Below are 25253 nucleotides of genomic sequence, written 5' to 3' on the forward strand. Positions count from 1 at the left end.
TATTTGTGTTACGGTGTTTATTAGATTTCCCAATTTATTAAATGCATTTTACTCGAGGTATAGTGTTTCTCTCTTATCTGCTACCCCAGACTGATTCTTTAAAGAGTAACTAAACTTTCAACACATTAGTTACCAAGTTTTGGCACTTTAATTGCCTGCAGATCGGTGGGGTCCAGAGACCCCCACTAATCATAGCAAACCGGAGCTCACCGCTCCTGTCTGAGCACGCTTGGAGTGGGGTATGGATTGAATAGCATGTATTGGCTTTGTAGCCCATGGCTCCTATTCAATCTGTACTCTGCTGTGTGCACGAGTAAAATCCTGCGGTGGATCCTCTTCATAGTGAATCTATAACATAATGAGTAGCGATAAGTGGGCTAGCCCCTTAAAGGGGTATTCCCATCTCCAAGATCCTAACGCAGTACATAGCAGGTGAAATACAGTGCTGTGCAAATTAATTGGGACAGTATTGTTTTAAGTAAAATCGTAAGTTGGTTACCAGTCAGTGATTCAAACCAGTTTCTCCTACGCCTCATTGGGGGACATGCTGCTGCCATTAGGAGGACACTAAGTAAACCAGAAAAAAAGTTAGCTCCTCCCCTGCAGTATACACCCTCTCGCAGGCTGGGATTTCTCCAGTTCTTTGCTTAGTGTCTGTAGGAGGCACTTGGATCTGGTTTCAGACCCCACCGTTTTTATTTTATTTTTTAATTTACGGAGTGAAGGGGGCGACTGGTCCTTTCTACGGCCTGCTCTCCCCCGAACCAACAACAGGCAAGCACGTGGAGTAACCCTTCATGTACACTTTCCTGCGACGAATGGGGTTGATTCCTCTGACGATGGTTCCCTTACGGTACTCCACGGATACGAGGGCTAGCGCAAAAGGAACGAAGCACAGGAGTGCATGGAGAAGGACTTGAGCTGCACTTTCTCTAGTCACCTTCCACGACAGCCACCTTGGAGGTTGTCTCCCCGCTCTAATAGGGGACAGGAACACAAAGAGGTTAAATAACCCTCCCCTTCCTGCTACCTCAGTGTTTTTCCTGTCCCCTATCAGGGCATGAAGAGGTCCCAAGGGGCTGCCGTGGCCAGCGAGCAGAGCCCCTATATACTTGCAGAGCTGGCCAGCTGAGGTCGGGGGGTTCGCCTCTCCTCCATGCGCTGCTCCCGTCTCCACCGCGGTGTGACTCGGGACATGGCCGCCCCTCCCGGGTAAAGCGGGGCGGTACGGTGCCTGCCGGGGTCCTGCACAGCTCCCCGGCTTCCTCCTTCCTCCCAGCGCCACATTGGAGCTAAGGCGCGTGCGTCAGAGGGGGCGGGCAGTCGACCGGAAGTGGCAGTGACGCACACTTCCAGTTTGCGGCGTCCTAGGAAGGGGAAACGCGCGCCGGCTCCCGGGAAACGATCACAATGGCGGCGGGGGTTGAGCATATCCTCCCCAGAGACCAGGGAGGAGCACCAGGAATGAACGCCCCAATCACCCTTAAAAGGGTGCAGCAGCTCCAGGTAAGTGCAGAGTGTGTGTGCAGAATGGATGGTGAGAAGCCCTCAACTGCAGCATCTGCGGAGCCCAGCGTTCCCCCTCCTACAGTGAGTAGCGGGGCCGGTCCCTTGCCTGTCAGACGAACTGGTGGCACAGGTCTGAGTAAGCTTTCTCTTCTCTTACCTGAAGACAAAGCCTCTGCCCCTAAAAACCCCCGCAAGTGTGGTATATGTGGTGCCAGGTTTCCTTCTGATTACAGAAAGAATTTATGCCAGCCGTGTACGCAAAATATACTGCGTACCGGGCAACCCTCCCTGTTTGACAGCATAAAGACTCATTAGACAGGAGGTTCAGACCTCCATAGCAGCCCAAACCCCGGCCCAGGGCCCTGCCCCAAAGAAGAGGAAAAGGGCACCTATAGAAGCCGAGTCAGACTCAGGAGAGGTCCGTTCCTCGGGGTCGGAGATTTGGGAAGATGAGGGCTCCACATCCACCTCCAGTCATGATACAAATGATACAAAAAATACTATCTCTCCTCGGAGGATATGGAGGAGTTAGTCTCCATGGTAAGAAACACCATGGGATTGGAGGAGGAGGAGGTTAGGCTCTCAGTCCAGGATGAGATGTTTGAAGGGTTGAAACCCAGAGGTAGAAAGGGTTTCCCGGTTCATGAGGTCATACAGGATTTAATAACTCAGGAGTGGTCCTCCCCCGAGAAAGCACTTACGGTGCCCTCTGAGCTAAAAAAATCGGTTCCCCCTAGAAGGAGAGCGTTTCATTTGGGAGATCCCTAAGATAGATGTCCAAGTGTCTAAAGTCACTAAGAAGACGTCCTTGCCCTTTGAGGATGCCTCCCAATTGAGGGATCCGATGGATCGCAAAATAGAGAGCCATCTTAAAAAGTCCTGGGAAGCCTCTACGAACCTGCTCAAAGCAAGTATTGCATCCACCTGCGTAGCCAGATCGTTGTTTTTCTGGCTACGTACGTAGGAAGACCACCTGTCGGGGGGGCACTCCAAGGGAGGAAATCTTAGACTCCCTGTCAATCCTCCAAAAGGCAACAGGCTATTTAGCTGACGCTTCGGGAGAAACGGCACGGGTGGCAGCAAGGTCCCTAGTCCTCTCAAACTCGGCCAGAAGAGGCGACATCACTTCCAAAACGAAACTTTGTGCCATCCCCTTCCAGGGACACCACGTGTTCGGGCCGATCCTCGATGACATCCTTGAGAAGGCTTCTGACAAGAATAGGTCACTGCTGGAACAGAAACCCACAAAAAGGCGGGTTTTTCGTCCCTCAAGGGAACAGGCTTCTCAAAGGGCGTTCAGAGGGAAGGGCAAAACGGGTCGATGGAGCTACCCGAAAGGGGGTAAAGGAAGAAACATCCTTCTGCCCCAACAGCAGCAGCCCCCGGAAAAGCAGTGACTCCCGGGTAGGGGGTCGACTCACACAGTTTTTCGCCCAGTGGCAGGCCACAACCTCGAACCAGTGGGTCCTGCACACTATACAATTTGGGCTAAAACTGGAGATCGAGCACCCCCCCCGCATGCCCTAAGGATTACCCCAGCGCATTCCCCAAGTCTGCAAAAAGTTCTGTGGCTTCAGTTAGAAGAACTGCTACGGGAACAAGTGGTCTCGTATGTACCTCCTCAGGAGGAGGGCAGGGGACATTATTCTCGCCTGTTCCTGATCAAAAAAAAACCCTCAGGAAAGCACAGGCTCATTATAAATCTAAAACCCCTGAACCACTTCATCAGGTACCGTCGATTCAAGATGGAGTCAGTAAGAGCAGCGATTCCTCTTATTGGACGAGGCTGGCAGATGGCGACAATAGACCTAAGGGATGCGTATTACCACGTACCCATTCATTCGGACCACCGGAAGTTTCTGAGGTTTGCAGTCACCCACGACCGAGGAATCAGCCACCTTCAGTTCAACGCCCTGCCGTTTGGGGTATCCCCAGCACCAAGGGTGTTCACGAAAATCATGAAAGAGGCAGTCATCTTCATTCGGCTTCAGGGGATATGCATTGTACCGTATCTGGACGATCTGCTTATCGTCACCCCATCAATAAACCGGCTGAACCAGGACGTATCAAGGACCCTACAGATTCTCAAAACTCTAGGGTGGATACCAAATCTCCAGAAGTCAGCCCTCTGTCTTTCCCCGAGGAAAAAATTCCTGGGGATCCTCTTGGATTCAGAGAACAGGACGTCCTTTCTTCCCGAAGATCGTCAAAAAGACCTTCGGCAGAAAATAATCCGGTTCAGACACCAAAGGGCGCCGACGCTGAAAGACGCCATGTCCATCCTGGACTCTCTGACAGCGTGCATTCAGGCGGTGTCCTGGGCACAAGCTCACACGCGAGTCCTCCAGTCGTATGTCCTGACAAATATGAAAAAATATCCAAACAACTTGTCAAAAAGGGTTCTACTTCCAGGACATGTAAAATCGGCCCTCTGGTGGTGGCTGAGCTACCGAAACCTGAGGCGAGGAGTAAGCTGGCATCAGCTTCCTCTAAAAATACTATGCACCGATGCCAGCCTGAGGGGCTGGGGAGCCGTAGTCGAAGATTCATACTTCCAGGGACAATGGCCCCAGAACATAAAGGCTAGATCTTCAAACCTAAGGGAGCTGACGGCAGTGGAAGAGTCACTGAAGGCCGCAGCAGCCCTTGTCAAGAACCATCATGTCCGGATATACTCCAACAACGTGAACACGGTGGCATATCTCAGGCATCAAGGGGGCACAAGGTACGCCAGCCTAAAGAAAGCAGCAAGGATCTTCCTCTGGGCAGAGAAGCACCTGTTATCCATTTCCGCGGTACACCTGAAGGGGTCGGAAAACATCCAGGCAGACTTCCTGAGCAGGAAAGACGTCCAACCAATAGAATGGTGTCTGAACCAAGAGGTGTTCCAGACTCTAGTCTCAAGATGGGGGGGATCCAGAAGTTGACCTATTCGCGAATGCACAAAATACAAAGGCTGCGACCTATTTCTCCCTCAGTCCCACGTACGGAGCCAGGGGGACGGATGCATTTGCCCATCCATGGGTCTTCAGATTGGCCTACGCTTTTCCCCCAATCCAGATGCTGGCAAAGACCCTACAAAAGATCAGGGCAGACGGAGTCAAGACGATCCTGGTGGCTCTGATGTGGCCAGGACGAAGCTGGTACAGCGCTCTGTTGGACATGGCCCAGGAAGGTCCCTTGCTATTACCCCAGAAGACCGACCTTTTTCAAGGTCCGTTGCTACACCCGGACCCAGCCAAGCTATCCCTAGCAGCCTGGTTATTGAGGCCAACATTCTGAAGGCCAAAGGGTTATCGGATGAGGTAATCCGGACCCTTCAAAAGAGTAGAAAGCCGATAACAAATGCAATCTACAGGAAAATATAGAAAAGATTTTCCTCCTGGTGCCTCCCGAGGGTCCCTGACCCCGCCCATCCAAATATTGCCCAAATACTAGACTTCCTACAGAAAGGGTTAGATCTAGGGCTTACTCCGAGTACGTTAAAGGTACAGGTATCTGCCCTAAGTGCCTTTTTTGACCAAGACCTAGCCAAACACCACTGGGTCAAGCGGTTCATGATAGCAGCAGGCAAGATTCGCCCTTCGCTCCCTAGCCGGGTTCCCCCTGGGATCTTAATTTAGTGCTTAATAGCCTAACACAGGCCCCGTTGAGCCCTTGTCAGAAGTTCCATTAAAAATGCTCACACTCAAAACAGTGTTTCTTGTGGCGATCACATCAGCTAGACGGGTGGGGGAGCTACAGGCCCTTTCAGTACAAGAACCTTATCTCCTACTCAATTCAGATAGTATAGTACTACGCCTAGACCCCTCCTTTATGCCCAAGGTGGTGTCAGACTTTCATAGAAGCCAGGATATCGTGTTGCCCTCATTCTGCCCAAATCCTTCTAACCCGAAGGAAGCGAAATTTCATACCCTGGATGTTCACAGGGTAGTTCTCCGTTACCTCGAAGCAACCAAGGAATGGAGAATTGATCAGAACCTGTTCCTTCAGTATTCAGGAAGAAATAAAGGGAAGAAGGCAGCAAAGAACATGATAGCGGGCTGGATCAAGCAGTCCATCTCTCTGGCATACTCTGCAAGACATCTCTCTCCTCCGGAGTCGTTAAAGGCCCACTCCACTCTATCAGTCGCTATGTCCTGGGCAGCAAGGGGAAATACGTCTTCGGAGCAGATATGCAAAGCGGCCACCTGGTCCTCTGTGCACACCTTTACTAGACACTATAGACTGGATTTCAATAGGGATCTGACGTTCGGCAGACGCGTCTTGCAAGCCGTAGTCCCTCCCTAAAAAATTAACTTTGGCATGACTCCAAGGTGGCTGTCGTGGAAGGTGACTAGAGAAAATAGAATTAGACTTACCGGTAATTCGGTTTCTAGGAACCTTCCACGACAGCACTAATTTCCCTCCCTATATGATATATTTACCTGATGATTCCTGCTCTACTGGCGGTAACTATTCATGCTAGTATGTTCAGAAAAAACAATGAGGTAGCAGGAAGGGGAGGGTTATTTAACTTTTGTGTTCCTGTCCCCTATTAGGGTGGGGAGACAACCTCCAAGGTGGCTGTCGTGGAAGGTTCCTAGAAACCGAATTACCGGTAAGTCTAATTCTATTTTCCGATGCCCTGAATCAGCCCCACAGCTCTCCATCCCCCTACCACAAGGTGGATCGATTGAGCTGTACCCCTTTAAGACCACCTCCAGCTCTGCTGCATCACCCGGAGGATGAGACCCTGCAGCTGGAAGAACGCGGAGCGCGACCTGCCTGAGCTCAGGAGTCGAGGTATGGGGTTGGTTCCTTGCCCCCGGGAGAAGCGCTGACTTGGCGTCAGCGGCGGTGCACCGGCGCCCCACCGCTCTCGGTGCTCGGGTAGGCCAGAAATTTAGCCCCTGGCTTTTCCGGCCTACTAGGCCGCAATTTGAATGGCGACGCCCTCTCCCCGCCCCCGACGCCTACCACGGGTAGGCCAAATATTTAGTCCACGGCTTTTCCGGCCTACTAGGCTGCAATTTGACTAGCACCGCCCGCGCTAATGTCGCCGCCCCCTCCTCTTGGCGCCTCTCACCTCTTACGAGACGCGCAATTCTAATCTCGAGGGCCATGTCCTTTTCCATCAGTGGCCGTTAACCCCTTCGGGAGCGCTAGGCCTGCTCTGGACAGCGGGATACCGGGTGACACCACAGGACCACCGCTATTCCTCCCGGGGGACACAGCACAGGACCGTGGGTAAGCTGCATCTGCCCTCAGATTAAAGCTTAATCCTTTCCCGGCACATTCTCTGCAGCTGCAGACTCTGCCGTTAACCCTTTCAGGAGCACTATGCCTCAATCTAAGGAGGCTAAACAGGCGGTTATTAAGCACACTGCGTTTTTATACCGTGTACCATTTGCAAGTCTGCATTACCCAGTGGACAGACTAATCCGTTATACACGGACTGTGACCTGGCCTGCGCCCCGACCTGCGCTCCAACGCCTCGCCGCACTGCTGATGGGCCTCCTGTGCTTAGTACCCCTGAGGGGGCCGCGTAACTCTCACGGTCAGTGAAGTCTCTGACCCAGGCTATATTCTCTCTCCGGGAGGACTCTAAGTCAGAATCACCAGCAGGGGCCATCCTCGTTCAAGGGATGGTCAGGTCTCCGGAAAGCTGACCCATGACGTGTCCAGTCATGTTCGTGCCTCAGCATTGGCGCCTCCTGTCTCTCGCTCGCCTTTTTCTGAGGTTCACAGCGAGAACGACTGAATTTGAATCTGACTTGTCAGCCCTTCAGAATCCCACATCTGATCATGCTTCCGAGGGTCATCAGGATTCTGAAGTTGGATGAGGAAAATATTCCCACTCCAGCACATGCTATCTCATTTAACAAAAACCAAGCGTGTGCGTAGGTTGTTTACCAGCCATCCAGAAACATAGGGATCAGCCACATAAATGGTTCTCAGGGCAACAGTCTACTCAGACTAAATACCCCATTGATACAGACCTAATGAAGGATTGGTTACAGTCCCCTCCGGTGGACCCTCCTGTATCGCGTCTTTCTTCTAAAACGCTCCTGTTTCTGAGCGTTCCTCAGTCAGAAACCCCTCCGATCGTCAAATTGACTATCTTGCCTTCTTTCGCGGCAATTTGGGTCTCTAAGGCAATGGCTACTTGGGCAGAAGCCTTAATTACTTCCCTCCAGGGCACCATTCTTCCTCCGGAGGCGACCACTGTCGCCAGGCAGATAATTCATGCAGTGGACTTTGTAGTAGACGCTTCTGGTGATGCCGCCAACTGCGCGGCTCAAGATGCCACATCTAAAAGAGCATTGTCTTTTCTCCCCTTTCAAACGGTCATCCTTTTGCAGAGGAACTGGACCAGCTCTTTTCTGATACTACTGGAAGGAAAAGTAAATTCCTTCCTCAACACAAGGGCTGTTCAGCCATTTCGCAACCAACAGCAGACGAGTCTTCTCGCAACAATTCCGGTTGGTCCTCCTCCACCTTCTCTTCTAGATCAGGTCGGTCCCCGCGAAGAGACAGAGGCTCCCAGGTCTCATACAGACCTAGCCGCTCTTGGAAACCCAGGTCTAGGGCTTCTGGATTTAGGGGAGCCAGATCGCATAGATCAACCCAATGACTTGTTTCGGTTTCCGGTAGACACCGACAGTTGGCAGCCGCCTACTTTCCTTCAGCCACACTTACCTCACAGTTACCCACGACAAGTGGGTTAGGTAGCTGGTGTCCTCCGGATACAAGATAGAATTTTCTCCCCTCCAACTCGGTTTTTTCCTTTCCTATCCCCCAAGGAAAAGACAAGAGCCTTCCTTCGGGCTGTTCAGGCTCTGATAAGGGACTGAGTCATTCCGGGCCCTCATCACGAGAGGTTTATGGGTTTTTATTCAAACCTCTTTTTGTGGTTCCCAAAAAGGACGGGACAATCCGACTCATTCTGGATCCCAAACTGTTAAATCAGTTTGTCAATGTACAGCAACTCCGAATGGAATCCCTACAGTCAGTTGTCACTTCCATGGAAAAAGGAAAAGTTCCTAGCATCCATCGACTTCAAGGACGCTTACTTTCACATTCCTGATCTGCCCGCCTCACCAGCAATTCCTGCGGTTTTTTTTTCAATTCACGAGCAACGCTTCCAGTTCGTTGCCTTGCCCGTCGGACTCGCCAACGTCCCCAGGGTCTTTACTAAGGTCACGGCGGCTGCCATGGCCATTCTCCACTCGCGGGGAGTGGCGGTGTTACCGTATCTGGACGACCTGCTCATCAAGGGCGTCCCAACCTGCGTGGAATCTGTGGACATAACAGTAATACACTTTCTCGCCTGGGCTGGAACATAAATTTCGAAAAGTCTTTCCCAAAACCGGCTCAGCAGATGTCCTTTTTAGGAATGATCTTGGACACTTCCTGCGAGTTGGTCATTCTCCCTCCAGAAAGGCCCCAAGCCTTACTACAGGCAGCGCGGACTCTTTATCCACCGGTTTTTCACTCTATTCATTTCAGCATGGGAGTTCTCTGAAAGATGGTGGCAGCGATGGATGCAGTTCCATTTGCACAGTTCCACCTCTGTTCCTTACAACATGCGTTGCTGTTAGCTTGGAACAAGAACCCGTTCTCCCTGGATCATTGGATCCTTAAGTCCCTGAGGGTTAGGCAAGCCCTCAGATGGTGGACACTGAGGTCCTCCCTGAATCACGGGAAGTCTTTTCTCCTAGCAAAATGGTTGGTAGTAACCACCGACGCAAATCTTCTTGACTGGGGTGCGGTCTTTTGTCGACCCGAGAGTCACGTCTTCCCATAAACATTTTGGAAATACGAGCAATCAGATTAGCTCTACGGAGTTTCCACCATCTCCTTGCAGATCACCCCATCAGGATCCAATCCAACAATACCACGGCTGTAGAGTATATTAACCGCCAGGAAGGTATCCGTAGCAGGATGGCCATGCACGAAGTGAGTCACATCCTCCATTGGGCCGAGTAGAAAATTGGACGGCAGATTTTCTCAGTCGCCAAGGCATCGCCTCGGGAGAGTGGTCTCTTTATCTGGAAGTCTTTCAGCAGATTTGTCATTGTTGAGGGACTCCGGATGTGGATCTCATGGCCTCAAGACTAAACAGCAAGGTTCCTCGGTTCATTGCCCGATCGCGCGATCCATGCTCCATTGGAGTGGACGCCTTAGTTCTGCCATGGCACCGGTTCCGGTACATCTTCCCCCCTCTTTTCCTTGCTTCTGAGGGTCATCAAGAAGATCAGAGCGGAGAGAGTACAAGTGATCCTAGTCGTGCCAGATTGGCCGCGCCGAGCATGGTATGCAGAACTAATACAACTGGTCGCCGACGTCTCCTGGCGACTTCCAGATCGCATGGATCTACTTTCGCAGGGCCCGAGTTTCCACCAGAAATCCGGGGTCCTGTCTTTGACGGCGTGGCCGTTGAATCCTGGTTTTTACCACAGGCTCAGTTCTCTCACGACGTGATTTCCACCATGATTGGTGCTAGGAAGCCTGTGTCCATGCGCATCTATCACCGCACCTGGCAAAACCTTTTCGCGGTGCAAGGATCATGGTCGATCACCTCTGGTGTTTTTTCATTCCGGCCATATTGGAATTCCTTCAGTCTGAATTAAAATCAAGCTTCGCGCTTAGCTCGCTCAAAGGCCAAATTTCGGCCTTGTCAGTACTTTTCCAACGCATAATTGCCGCCAAACTTCAGGTCAAGACATTCATTCTGGGAGTTTCTCATGTGGCGCCTCCTTATAGAAGGCCATTGGGATCATGGGTCCTTAACCTGGTTCTTGGGGCCTTACAGGAGGCTCCTTTCGAACCGCTGCAGGACGTGTCACTGTCCGTCCTCTCTTGGAAGGTGGTCTTCTACTGGCAATTACGTCAATCAAGCAAGTTTCGGAATTGGCAGCCCTGTCCTTCTCCGTTCCTGAATTTTCATCAGGAAAAGGTAGTTCTCAGGACGTCCCCGTCCTTCCTGCCCAAGGTCATCTCTTTCCATCTCGACAAGGAAATTGTTTTGCCTTCCTTTTTGTCCGGCACCAGTCCATCGCATTCAGAAGGCCCTCCACACCATGGATGTGGTTAGGGTGCTGAGACGGTATATCTCACGGACAGTTCCGTTCCATAAGTCAGATGCCCTGTTCATGCTTCCAGAGGGGCATAGGAAGGGTCTAGCCGCGTCAAAAGCACGCTAGCCAAGTGAATTCGCTTGGCGATTCATGAATCCTACTGTGTCAGGAACGCGCCTGTCCCAGTGAGGATTAAGGCGCACTCTACCCGGCCATTCGGTATCAAACCTCGACAGAACAGGTCTGCAAGGCTGCGACTTGGTCCAGTCTGCATACTTTTTACAAAACATTACCAAATTCATTCTCAAGCCTGTTCACAAGGCTGCGACTTGGTCCAGCCTGCATATCTTTACAAACATTGCCTAATTCATTCTCAGGCCTCTGCGGATGCAGCTCTCGGCAGACGCAGCTGGCAATCGACAGTACCTCAGTGGTACATGGGGTATTAGCAGATGTATTCTCCCCACCCAGGGACTGCTTTAGGACGTCCCAATGTCTCTGTGTCCACCAATGAGACGTAGGAGAAATAGGGATTTTTGTGTACTCACCGTAAAATCCTTTTTTCCGAGCCAATCATTGGGGGACACAGCACCCACCCTGTTTAGCCTATTGGCTCACTGTAGCATTCTTAGGCTTTGACTTAGTTATGGTTATTGTTGACTGTTTATGCTCCTACTGCTTTTTTCACCGAACTGGAGAAATCCCAGCCAGCGAGAGGGTGTATACTGCAGGGGAGGAGCCAACTTTTTTTCTGGTTTACTTAGCGTCCTCCTAGTGGAAGCAGCATAACACACACTGTCTCTGTGTCCCCCAATGATTGGCTCGGAGAAAAGGATTTTACGGTGAGTACACAAAAATCCCTATTTAACTGCTTTGAACAGGCACTCACACCCATTCAAAGCAGTTAAAACTGGTTTGAATCACTGACTGGTAATCGAATTACGATTTTCCTTAAAAAAAAAAAAAAAAAATGCTTTGTCCCAATTAATTTGCATAGCACTGTAATAGCAAATACCTCCAATTAGAAATGTAGTCTAGTTCTTCTGATTCACTATGCTCTTTCCTTAGGTATCAATGGTTACGACCACTGACAGTGAAAGTTGGCTAGTTGATAGTGGTCGTAACCATGGATGCCTAAGTTCCTGCAATGCCTGCACATGAGGAAGGAGACATAGCGAATCAGAAGAACTAGACTACATTTCTAATTGAAGGTATTTGCTATTATTACCCCAACTACATATTAGGATAGTGTTTTGTAGATGGGTATGCCTTGTTAAGCGAACATGATAGAGAGCAAACTAAAGGTATGAGCAGAGATATTCCATGTATGCTCAACAGCAGTAGAAGCTTTAGATCTGTATGTAGATAACTGGGGAGACAAGTTGCATTAAGGTTCCCGAGGTCATAGAATACACAACTTTAAAGGCAGAGACTCATGCTTATCGAATTGCACAGTAGATAGCAGTGTCAAGAAGTCAGAAGCACAGCACAATATGTAAAGCTGAAGTCAGATGACTGGAGGTTCAGACTGAAACATCTCATGAACAGTTTATTTCAACTGTCTATTATATTAAAGAATCTTTTCAAAACACAAACTTTGTTTTTAAATGGAATCCCCCTCAGATCATAGCATTCACATTGGTTGGGGAGTTTGTCTACGCAATGGACATCAGACACATCCCCTAATCTCTGCCGAGGCCTTTGCCACGCATTTTAAAAAGATAGACCAAACAAGGCAAGTCCACCAAGACCACCACAATGTATACCAGACCAATGCCCTAACCCCATAACTTCTATCTCCAAAATCACTGAAGGAGAGCTTACTCATCTTCTCCAAATCACACCTCACCACTTGTAAACTTGACTCCATTCCACCTCCTCTCCAACCTCACCACTAGAGTTGATCAAATACCTTCGGTTCCCCGCTTATTTGGGAAGCTATGGAACCCGACTTCCTGGATCCCTGTGGCTGAATAGCTGATCGGCGCTGCAGCTGCATGTGTCGCAGTCACAGCACATGCATGGAGAGCCTGTGTGCTGGGCTCTCCATGCATGTACTGTGACTGTCAGCAGCGAAACATGCAGCTGCGGCGACGATCAGCTGTTCTGCAGGCCGATTCAGGAAGCCGGGTTCCCGCTGTAGCATATTCGGCAAGCGCTATTGCTTGCTGAATAAGCGGGGAACTACTGAAGATGTTCGCTCATCTCTAATCACCACCACACATCCCATCCCTAACCCATCTCTTCAACCTATCACTATCTTCTGGCACCTTCCCTTCTGCTTTCAAACAAGCAGACAATCACACCTATCTCAAAAAGTCATCCCTTGACTCGAGCGCTATATCCAGCTATCGCCCCATATTGTTGCTCCCAAACTCCTTGATCAGCACATCCATGCTGAACTTTACTCTCATTTTGCATCTAACCCACTCTTTGACAACCTACAATCTTACTTTTGTCCCCACCATTCCACTGAAACTGCCTTGGCCAAACTTACTAACGACTTACAGCCAAAGCTAACAATTCTCTATGCTCCTCCTTCTAGCCCTGTCCTCTGCCTTTTATACAGTTGACCACTGTTTCTTACTACAGATCCTTTCTTAAGACTTTGCCCTATCCTGGATCTCCTCATACCTTACCGTTTCCTACTCCCAGACTACCAACTCATCTCGCCACCTCTCTGTTAGTGTCCCTCAAGGCTCTGCCCTAAGACCCCTACTCTTCATCTATAGCCTTGGCCTGGGACAGCTCAAAGTCCTATGGATTCCTGTACCACCTATACATTGGTGTCTTCCTCATTGCTGCAGCAGCCCAAGGTCATCTGTGACTCCAATGACAGTGACGTTGCAAAATCCTTTTATGAGTTTCAAAAATCTAAATGTTTCTATAAATCGAATAAAAAGTGCCCCCCAAATCTATGCAAGTGTGCACCCATCAGTATAATCTGCTCCTAGACTGACGCCTACAGCCAGTGACCTGTCAGTCATACGGAGGACGGCTGTACCCAGCCGTGTGATTGTCAGTCCCATGTCAATAACAACCCGCTCAGGTCCAATCCTTTCACATTTAATTTAAACTACTGTGTATTCACCCTCAGGCAGTGAAAAGGTCACAACGTCCAACCTTTCAGTGCAATTTTTATGTTACATCTCATGTTTGCCATTTCCTTCATTTTTTTTTCTTCTTGCAGGACAGTGTACATTGTGGTGTGCAGTAGTAAAGTGAGACTGCGGGGACGTCGGGTCCAACCTTCAGCTGAAAAGGTCAAGTGCGTTTCCACTTTTAATGGCACTGTAATCTGCATACAGCAATCTATCTTCTACAGTAATGGCATATTGATAGGATATAAGCCACATCTTTATGACCAGGGGGGGATCTAGGGTCACACAGTCTGGAAACCCTTCCAATCCTGAGACCAAAGGGGAAGAAGTGATCCGTAAACGGATTTTTCCAGCACAGTGGTCCCAGAGAGCCACAGCGCAGAGAAAGAATAGTGAAGGGTGCACAGCACTACCAGGTGAAATAAGCCCTTTAACCCCTTCATGTTGCATGACTTATTACGTCATGTAGAAGGTGTGGGTGTTTGGAGCTGCCTGGAGCCATAGGTTGGGCTTTGTAGGAGACTTTGCATTGTGCTAGCTGCTGCAGTACTGAAGTATTGCAAAACACCACATTACAGCTCGGCCTGCAAAAAAAAAAAACAACCCAGGAAGAAAAGGTAAAAAATCTTAGGGTTACAGAACAATCGTTAGCAAAAAAAAAAAAACTGCTGAAAAATTCTCCATATATTCGGATGGGGCAGAAACCCTTGATTCCAGCCCCCTTACTGGGCTGCTTAGTGCAGTTTTGATATAATCCCTGTTTTCTCTGTTGTAGATGCAGCATTGCTCAGAATGCTGAGCTGTGTATAACCCCGCCCACACCACTGATTGGCAGCTTCCTCTGTAGACTGTAAGCAAACTGCCAATCAGAGGTGGGGGCAGGGTTAGATAGATTGGCCTGACTGACCTGCACATGACACCTAGTCCTGCAGTGCCAATCTTCTATTGTTAAAACACTGATTGTGCTGAAACTACAGAACACAGCCTAGTAAATGACATCTCTCTGGAATCAGGGTTTCTGCTCCAGCTATTCTCAGATTTAATAGCAAAAACCTGCTGAAAGATCCCCTTTAAAAGGAATGTATCACATATAATATTTATAAAACAAATGTCTAACTTTCAGGTTTTAATCTGCTTTTACTTCCAGGTGTTAACAGCATTAAGCTTTATGACAGCAATATAGTCCACAGATAGCAATAGATGGGATCTCACCTTTTGACTTCTGACAGTTTTCTAAGCACGCCATGTGATCTGTGCAGAGAGGGGGGAAGAGGTGAGCTGTACCCGTCACCTTCAAACACAGAAGTCGTAGAATTTTATGGCATATGGACATAATAGAAGGGTTGCCGCATTCAGGATAACCCCCTCTAGGAGTCATTTGAATGGTGGGGTTTTCACAATACATTTGCCTTGTTGAAAAAATGTATGAGCAAATAAGATTAAAAGTTGAGCTTGTGGATCTGTCGATGTCAGCACCGGATTTGTTTATACAGGTTTTATTTAAAAAAAAATGAAATAAAGGCAGTTAAATAACGTATTTTTTCTAATATAAGCAAGAAGCTATAGGTACCCATACATTACATATATACATAGAATGTAAAGTAAACGCACGGTTCTATAGATTACTGTAAAGCCGCCATGAACATGAGCCAATATGGCGCAGAAGTGAAATCCACCATTCCCATATAACTATACAGCTCACGCGTTGAATATCAGGAGTTTGCACCATCTAGTGGCTACTTAACAAAATGCAGCTGGATTCTAGAAGTACAAGAGAAGCGTAGAACAATTGCCACAAAGGTCAAACTATTGCTGAAGGCGACTATAGCCCCACAGACTGGACTTTCAGTAGATTCTGCAGGTCATGAACATGAGGCTATATATATTATGCCACTGAGGTGCAGGCACAGTTACCGCACTGGAAATTATATTGTAATTGTTTTAACGCTAAGTGGTATCCAAATGCTTTTGTACTTGGAAAATTAAAAAAAAAAAAAATAGAGCAAATACTCTTCCCCGAGTCCTGCGCCTGCTCTCTGCTGCTATACTCCAGTTACTGTGATTCGGCAGCAGCGGTAACATTATTATATATTATTATTGCGCCATTTATTCCATGGCGCTTTACATGTGAGAGGGGTGTACATAATAAAAACAAGTACAGTAATCTTAAACAATACAAGTCACGACTGGTACAGGAGGAGAGAGGACCCTGCCCGCGAGGGCTCACAATCTACAAGGGATGGGTGAGGATACAGAAGGCGAGGGCAGAGCTGGTCGTGCAGCGGTTTGGTGGATCGGTGGTTACTGCAGGTAATCATCATGGTGACAGTGCAGATCACTGCTGCAGCTAATCGCCGAGCTCAGCAGCTTGTGCAGTTTACATTGACAAGGCCGTGGAACTTAGTGATTGGTTGCAGAGATGATGTACGCTGTCAACACAACATCGCCGTTGCTACCAAAACAGAGTCCGAAGCAGCTGCGCAGACACGCACTGGACCTGGGGAGGGTGAAAACATGCTCTGTTTGATATTTTCTCAGTATAAAAGCATTTGGGGACCAATTTTCTTAGAGAGTATAAATAACAGTTTGTACAATTTTATTTTACAAAATATTGTGCCACTTACATAGGAGCTGTACAGGGTGGGCCACCAAAACCAGACCGGTTTCCTTCATTGCTCTGCACAGGATAATGCTTAATGGGCCTCATTCATCAGAACTGTCTTACTCAAAAAAAAAAAAATAATTCAATGCCCAACTTTAATTTTAGTATAACTGTGGAAGTAGTAAATGAGGTCTCTAGTATCGTCCCTGCCCGGCAGGGAGTCCTCTTTGCTGGGCAGTAGTGTTGTGCCTGTGTAAACAGGGGCACAGAAACATGGACTGTGCTCCTGGTCAATCTACAGACCTTCCCATTAACATGGAAAATATGATTTTAACATAAGAAAAACACACTTATTTTTGCATGTTAACTAAATGTAACCACTAATTTTCAGTCTGCAATCTCCATACCTCCATTTTCCAACCTGATCCAACTTTCAGATTCTATTCTCTTTTGGGAGTGTCTCTCACAGTAATACAGGCTGCATGTGAGCTCAGTGCTTCTGGAATCTTCACAGATCCAAATCAGCACTTATCTCCTCTTTATCTGCTTTCCTCCTTTTCTATAGCATGTTTTCTCTGCCCTCCTTGAGACCATATTCGCTTTCTCTCCTCCTTCCAGATCTGTGTACAATCCCATTCCAAACCCTGGTGCTATTACTAATATTAGAGAAGAGAAGGGATGTGAAAGCAGACAGCCGTCGGGATTTTTGTAGACCATTCATCTAGATAAAGGACTTACAGAAACTCCGCAGAAGCAAAACGGTACTATATTTTTTTTTTTACTAAAGATCATTTACAAAGTTGCCTGACTTTGCATTTAGGAAGCAAATGAACAATAAACATTTGAGTGCAGAAGTATACATAGTATTTAAAAGAGGAGAATCAACAGAAGCATGCGAGTTACAGCCATTGGCTACTGGATATAAGGGAAACATGGCGCCTTTTATCGTGGCCCATTGTGCTAAAGCCCCTGCCGGTTAGTATTCCCTACAACACTGCCAAGCAAAAGCCAGTGACCCAGTAATTACCAATGGGGTCTGATGAGTAATGGTAACCACTGTATACCTCTGAGCAATAGAATGGCGCTATATTAATAATACACAAGTGGAAGATTTGGCAAATGTATCCTACATGGTCCGGCAAGGCTCTCCGTTCTTTACCGTAAATGCAGCCATCTTATTTTTAACTTTTCTATTGCTATTTGAAAAGACAAATTGGGCAGACAGGATGATGGGAGTTAGAGTTTAGGACAGTTTAGCCATCCTGAAGATGTTGGTTTTGGGGATGTGGAGCAACATTCGGGCGATCCTCAGTGTACAGATCGCCATCTATGAATATTTTTGATCCTCAGTGTACAGATCGCTGTCTATGAATATTTTTCATTCTCAGTGTACAGATCGCTGTCTATGAATATTTTTGATCCTCAGTGTACAGATCGCTGTCTCTGAATATTTTTGATCCTCAGTGTACAGATCGCTGTCTATGAATATTTTTGATCCTCAGTGTACAGATCGCTGTCTCTGAATATTTTTGATCCTCAGTGTACAGATCGCCGTCTCTGAATATTTTTGATCCTCAGTGTACAGATCGCCGTCTATGAATATTTTTGATCCTCAGTGTACAGATCGCCGTCTATGAATATTTTTGATCCTCAGTGTACAGATCGCCGTCTATGAATATTTTTCATCCTCAGTGTACATAGAATCATAGAATCGTAGAGTTGGAAGGGACCTCCTGGGCCATCTGGTCCAACCCCCTGCTCAAAGCAGGATTCGCTAAATCATCCCAGTCAGATGTCTGTCCAGCCTCTGTTTGAAGACTTCCATTGAAGGAGAACTCACCACTTCTCGTGGCAGCCTGTTCCACTCATTGATCACTCTAACTGTCAAAAAGTTTTTTCTAATATCTAATCTGTGTCTCCTCCCATTCAGTTTCATCCCATTGCTTCTAGTCTTTCCTTGTGCAAATGAGAATAAAGTTGATCCTTCTACAATGTGACAGCCCTTTAGATATTTGTAGACAGCTATTAAGTCTCCTCTCAGTCTTCTCTTTTGCAAACTAAACATTCCCAAATCCTGCAACCTTTCCTCATAAGACAGGGTTTGCAGACCGGTCACCATTCTGGTCGCTCTTTTCTGAACTTGCTCCAGTTTGTTGATGTCTTTTTTAAAATGTGGTGCCCAAAACTGGACACAATATTCCAGATGAGGTCTGACCAAAGAGGAGTAGAGGGAAATAATGACTTCACGTGATCTAGACTGTATGCTTCTGTTAATACATCCTAGAATTGCATTTGCCTTTTTTGCTGCTGCATCACACTGTTGACTCATATTCAGTCTGTGATCTATTAGTATACCCAAATCTTTTTCACATGTGCTGTCACTTAGCCCTATTCCTCCCATTCTATATATGCTTTTTACATTTTTATTGCCCAGATGTAGTACTTTGCATTTCTCCCTGTTAAAAACCATTCTGTTAGTTGCTGCCCACTTCTCCAGTTTATTTAAATCTTTTTGAATCCTCTCTCTCTCTTCTCTAGTATTAGCTATCCCTCCTAGCTTTGTGTCATCAGCAAATTTAATCAGTTTACCCTCAATTCCTTCATCTTCATCTTCAGATCGCCGTCTATGAATATTTTTGATCCTCAGTGTACAGATCGCCGTCTATGAATATTTTTGATCCTCAGTGTACAGATCGCTGTCTATGAATATTTTTGATCCTCAGTGTACAGATCGCCGTCTATGAATATTTTTGATCCTCAGTGTACAGATCGCCGTCTATGAATATTTTTGATCCTCAGAGTACAGATCGCTGTCTAAGAATATTTTTGATCCTCAGTGTACAGATCGCTGTCTATGAATATTTTTGCCTAATAAACATAACGCAAAACACAAATTGTGAAATTTCAACTTTCATTATTTATTACTGTTTTGGCTACATTCTCTACAATTTCAGCAGCATCTTAAAGAGACAGTTAATGTATAATTATGTACAATGAAAAATGAAAATAGCTTGCAACATTTCAAACGAGAGCCACGGTAAACTGTACAATATTAAATGGTCGTCTGTGTTATTAACGCCTCCTTTTCTGTAACATGAGCAAAGATACACATGAATGTGGCAGAGACCGCTGACGGTCTGTGCCGCCGATACCGTGGGGGTCTTACTAGTAGTTGTGCAGTAGAGAAAGACCGTCGCCTAGAAAAGAGTTTCTAGCTTATCACGTCATTAGAAAAAAGGGTCTGTCGTCCTGTGTGAATGTATTTTACACCCTCGTCCTCATGAGCAGAGGAACAATCCCCCCCCCCCCCCCCCCCAAAAAAAAAAAATTAAAAAGTAAAAGCGGTCAACGAGCCCCTCCTCAATAGGTCGTCAACATGCCACGGATAGGAAAGCGTAAACAGGCTTACAGTACTGTATATGTCTTACAGATGTGATACACATGCTTGGTAATGAACTGTCCGGGTTTGGATTAAGCCCCTTTTCACAGAAGCCATTTTTATGGTCTTTTTTGAAAAAAAAAAAAAAAAAAAAGAAGAGAGGTTATTTAGCAGCAAACGAAAAGCGTCATCCAGGAGACTTAAAAGTAAAAAAAAAAAAAAAAAAAAAGAATCAATATAAAAAAATCAATAGTTTTAAACATTTGTACAAGGGCAAAGGGGATGGGAAGGCTGCTGAAAACACATGAATAAATGAAAATGTCATCTGTACAACAATATACATCAGCGATAGAAGGGAATTTCTCATTGTCCTGCATAGAAAATTTCATAGTAAAGTTTTGAGAGCAATTTGGTACCTACGGTGTGTGGTGTATATACATGATGACCCAAAAGAGAAAAAAAAAAAAAAAAAAAAAAAGGAAAAAAAAAGGTGGAATGATGAAAAACAAAAATTTAACCCCAGAACCTATATGTGCAACTCAAAACTTTATCCTGAAACACGTGAACAGGAAGAAAAAAAAAAAAGACACACAAAATCGTGACTACCCCACTCTCTATTTTAGCTTTGGTTTCAATACACGGGTATTCCAGACTCCGGGCAGTGCGTGTTCCCGACGTGTTTGTCAAATTTTATTCTAGATTTTTTTTCTGTTTTTAATGAAAAATGCCCTTCCAGCTAAAACTCTCCAGTATCAACCAATTGTGTTTTAGTATTACAAAGTATATTTACAAAAGTCCTCTCTAATGGAGGGGGAAGGAAAAAAAAAAAAAAGAAGCACAACCTTCTCATCCATGGGAATGAGTCCTGGCTTCACAGGCACGCTCATGTCCGCCGTCTGGGCCCGCGAGCCTGGACAGAAGGCGCGAGCACAGCCCAGGTCATTCCCCGTAGCTTGAAAATGGCTGAACAGCACACTGAGGCCGATGTAAAACATTACAGTCAAGGAGAATATATTCACAGTCATCTTCGCTCGTCATACAAGTAACACTAGGAGGTCCGTCTCCCCCAATACACACAAAGGTCTTCAAACACAACCTTGGTTGAGGGATAAGAGGGGGAGAAGGAATAAGAAAAAAAAAAAAACTACTCAAATCTTTATCTTTAAACTAAAATCTGCACCTGAAAGCTAGTGAACACATAATCATGCCGGCCCAGACGGGAGGATCAGTATGAAATGATGCTTGACGTAGGCGCGATGGGAGAAGCCATGAGGCCGGACATGTGCAGGTTTCCTGAAGAGTTGGATCTTCTCATGTGAGGGAGAAGGTACGGGTCGCTGGCCAACTGGTGGACATCAAATCGGTCTTCTTTGCGGTAAGCTAAGCACCGTCTTATAAACGCCTAGAAGAACAAACACCAGAATAAATGGGCAAACATGCCATACAATGGGGAGAATCACCCTAAAATACCATGTGGAGGCCATACAGGGAGAGAAGGACACTGCTAGGGGGCCGCTGGCTCGCATTTTGCCCACTAATTGTAATGCCTTATGCCAGGTAACATTAGCATTCACTGTGACTCTTCCAGGAGTAGCAGCGTGATCCCATCAGGAAACCCCCCACCGGCCAGTATGTTTAGCTATGGAGGATCGCTGACTTGCCACAAATATGCATTTTTTCATGATGGTTAGTGCAGCTGTTCTCCTGAATCCGGCGTTTTTGTTTTCTCTTTTGGTCTTGCGCCTCTCCGTTTCTGAGATATGGCCCCTCTTACCTTTTTATAAATCTAGTCTTGTTAGACAATTGGGCGTGGTCAAGAAGACACCCATAAAGAAGAGTTGAGGACAATGGACACTTGTATAAAAAGGACTAGATTTATAAACAAGGCAGAGGAGGTTATATCTGAGGAGCAGAGAAACACAGCAACCAAAGAATCACAACGTCAGTCAGGAAAACTGCAGCATTTACATCAGTTAAAAAAAACGTACACATTTTTGGCAGGTGACAAATCCTTAATAGCGGAGCTTGTTGGGGTCATAGGGAAGTCCTAAATGAATCTCTGTGCGCCATACTGCTACTCCGGAGTAGGTGAAGGACATATCAGGACTTGTGATCAATCACATGCCTGGAAGGAACGGCAAAAAGTGGCAATGTATGTCTGTGTGTTAATGTAGAAAAATGATTTTTCCATAAGTGCATTTTTACTAACTAAAGGTCACCACTATGTTACAGTCTGAAATCTCCTCCATTCCTTCATTTTCTGACTTCCGTTACGCAATTTACAACCTGATCCAACTTTTAGATTTTTTTTTTTCTTGTTGAAATGTCCCTCCTGGTAATATATGCTGAATGTAATCTCCAGGGTACTGCAGTCGTCACTTGCTTTCATGTATCACCACAGCTCCAGTACATATTTCCTCTTCATGAGCTTTCCTCCCTGTCTATAGCTCCTTTTCCCTGCCCTCCCTGAGACCATATATGCTTCCTCTCCTCCCTATTATTAGCCAGAGAGAGAGAGTAGCCATTTGCCTTTCTACCCAGTAAATTAGTATCTTTTCTCTGCTTTATGTAGAAACAGGAAGCCTCTCCTTCCTGCAAAAATCATGCCCCTCTTCACCTCCTCCCCCTGCCAGGGACTTCTGCAGTGACTGATGACTCATGACAGGAAAATTGACCTCCTGTTTCTACATAGAGCTTAGAAGGATTCAGCTAGTCAGTTATTAATCATGTTATCTCATAGACCTAACAGAAGAGAGACGAATTAACTGGGTAGAAAGGCAAAATGAGAAATTGTGAGTACAAAGGTCTGTAAAAAATGATGACTGCGATATATTAAGAGGATAAAAACTTTGATGTCTAAACACGAGGTGCGTCTTACAGTCCAAAAAATATGGTAAATTGCGTATCCATTTTCCATGTATATATAGAAATCACGTACTTCATTAGTAATGTGGAACATATCCTACCTTGGCTTCATTGGTTACAACAGGCTTCACAGGGAATTGAACGTCGGTAGCTTTTAATATGGTATTTTCCTGTAGAATGTCTTGCTGGGATTGGTTATGTCCAAAGGGCTGGAAAGGAACCAGAATATCATAAAACAGGATTTTTGGGTTGCTTACCGTAAAATCGGTTTCTCGGAGCCTTCATCGGGGGGACACAGAGACCATGGGTGTATGCTGCTGCCACTAGGAGGCTGACACTATGCAAAAAAAGGTTAGCTCCTCCTCTGCAGTGTACACCCCACCGACCGGCAGGGATTTCCTCAGTTAGTGAGAAAGCAGTAGGAGAAGTAACAGAATAGATTGAAAACAGAACAAACCACTCAACTGTAACCATTCAACCAAAGTAAGAACAGGAGCTGTAGAACATGGGAGGGTGCTGTGTCCCCCAATGAAGGCTCCGAGAAACAGATTTTACGGTAAGCAACCCAAAAATCCTGTTTTCTCGTTCGCCTTATTGGGGGACACAGAGACCATGGGACGTCCAAAAGCAGTCCCTGGGGTGGGAAACAAACTTCCATCAGGCCAGCGGACTCACCACCGCGGCCTGCAGAATCCTTCTACCTAGGCTGGCGTCCGCCGAAGCGTAGGTGTGGACTTAGTAGAATTTCACAAACGTGTGAACCGATGACCATGTTGCAGGTTTGCAAAGCTGCAGCGCGGAAGCTCTGTGGCGTACCGCCCAGGAGGCACCCACCGCCCGAGTAGAGTGGGCCCTGATCCCCGGAGGGGCTCCGCGACGCTTAACTCGGTAGGCTTCCAAAATTGCCGATCTGATCCAGCGAGCAATAGTGGCCTTTGACGCCGGGAGACCTTTCCGCGCCCCATCTGGAATAATGAAAAGAGACTCTGTCTTTCGCAAGGAAGCCGTCCTAGACTGATAGACTCTTATTGTCCTAACCAGGTCCAGCTTGTTCAAAGACCGCTCTCGGGGATGAGTTGGACTCGGACAGAAGGACGGTAGCACGATATCCTCATTGAGGTGAAACGAGGACACCACCTTCGGAAGGAAGGAGGGCGGAGGCCGCAGAACTACCTTATCCTGGTGAAGCACCAGAAAGGGAGAGCGGCAAGAAAAAGCTGCCAATTCCGACACGCGCCGGACGGAGGTGATGGCCACCAGAAAGGCCACCTTTCAAGAAAGAAGAGAAAGGGAAACTTCCCTGAGAGATTCAAAGGGAGAACCTTGCAGAACCTCCAGAACCAGATTAAGATCCCATGGATCCACGGGCGCCCTGTACGGCGGAACCGTGTGAGCCACACCCTGAAGAAAGGTCTTGACTTGAGGACGGGAAGCCAACGTTCGCTGAAAGAAAATGGACAGCGCCGAAACTTGCCCCTTCAAGGAACTGAGGGCAAGCCCCGCTTCCAATCCTGCCTGGAGAAAGGCTAGGACTGAAGGGAGCGAAAAGTACATGGGCGCGATGTCATTGGTCTCACACCAAGTGAAATAGGCCTTCCAAGTACGGTAGTAGATCTTGGAAGATGATGGCTTTCTGGCTCGGATCATGGTCTGAATTACTTGGTCGGAAAATCCAGCTCGTTTCAAAACCTCGGTCTCAACAGCCATGCCGTTAAATTGAGCGGCCGAGAATTGGGGTGGCAAATCGGACCTTGGGACAGCAGATCTGCTCTGTCCGGAAGCTTCCAGGGAGCGTCCGCGAGAAGATTGACAATGTCCGCGAACCAAGACCTTCTGGGCCAATTCGGGGCGATGAGAATGACTGGAATTCCTTCTGCCTTGATCTTCCTCAACAGCTTGGGAAGAAAAGGCAGAGGAGGGAACAGGTAGGGAAGATCGAACTGGGACCAAGGAACGGCCAGGGCGTCGGCGCCCACTGCCAGAGGGTCCCGAGACCTGGACACGAATTGTGGGACTTTCCTGTTGAGGCGAGACGCCATGAGATCTACATCCGGGGTTCCCCACCGAAGGCAGAGCCGATGAAACACCTCCGGATGTAGGGACCACTCTCCCGCCGCGAGACCCTCGCGGCTGAGAAAATCGGCGGCCCAGTTGTCTACGCCGGGGATGTGGACCGCGGAAATTGTCGGAACGGAAATCTCCGCCCAAAGAAGAATTTTGGACACCTCCGCCAGGGCTGAGACACTCCGTGTTCCCCCTTGGCGGTTGACATATGCCACCGCTGTGGCATTGTCTGTCTGAACCCGAACAGGCAGTCCCTTGAGAAGCCTCTCCCAGTGAACGAGAGCCAGATGGATCGCTCGAATCTCTAGAACGTTGATCGGTAGTGCTGATTCCCGATCCGACCATCGACCCTGAACAGTGTGGTTGCGGAACACTGCACCCCAGCCGAGGAGACTGGCATCTGTGGTTACTATCTGCCAGTGAATGGGAAGGAAGGATCGACCCGATAGGATGAGAGGTGACGTCAACCACCAGTTGAGAGACCGCTTGATCCAGCATGAAAGATGGACAGGGCGATCCAGGTACACAGGCGACCTGTTCCATCTCGACAGAATGGCCTGCTGGAGAGGTCTGGCGTGAAATTGGGCAAAGGGAACCGCCTCTATCGCCGCCACCATCTTTCCCAGGACCCACATGGCTGTACGGAGGGACGGGGATTGTGTGATCTGCAG

At 47.4% G+C, this 25253-nt stretch overlaps 1 protein-coding gene across 6 annotated transcripts in view; it reads right to left on the minus strand.

Moving 5' to 3' along the window:
- Positions 1-19168: 19168 nt before the first annotated feature.
- Positions 19169-25253, minus strand: part of TLK1 (tousled like kinase 1) — a 321524-nt gene continuing 315439 nt past the window's right edge. For all 6 annotated transcript variants that reach the window (XM_073545859.1, XM_073545854.1, XM_073545858.1 and 3 more), the window contains 2 exons: positions 22620-22727; positions 19169-21055 (listed from right to left, as the gene is read on the minus strand). In XM_073545859.1, the coding sequence (XP_073401960.1) occupies positions 20879-21055; positions 22620-22727 (285 nt within the window). In that variant the 3' untranslated portion in view covers positions 19169-20878. The remainder of the gene's footprint in view (positions 21056-22619; positions 22728-25253) is intronic.

This window comes from Dendrobates tinctorius, unplaced genomic scaffold, assembly GCF_039654945.1.
Source record: "Dendrobates tinctorius isolate UK_male_01 unplaced genomic scaffold, ASM3965494v1 ptg000143l, whole genome shotgun sequence".
NCBI classification, from domain to species: domain Eukaryota; kingdom Metazoa; phylum Chordata; class Amphibia; order Anura; family Dendrobatidae; genus Dendrobates; species Dendrobates tinctorius.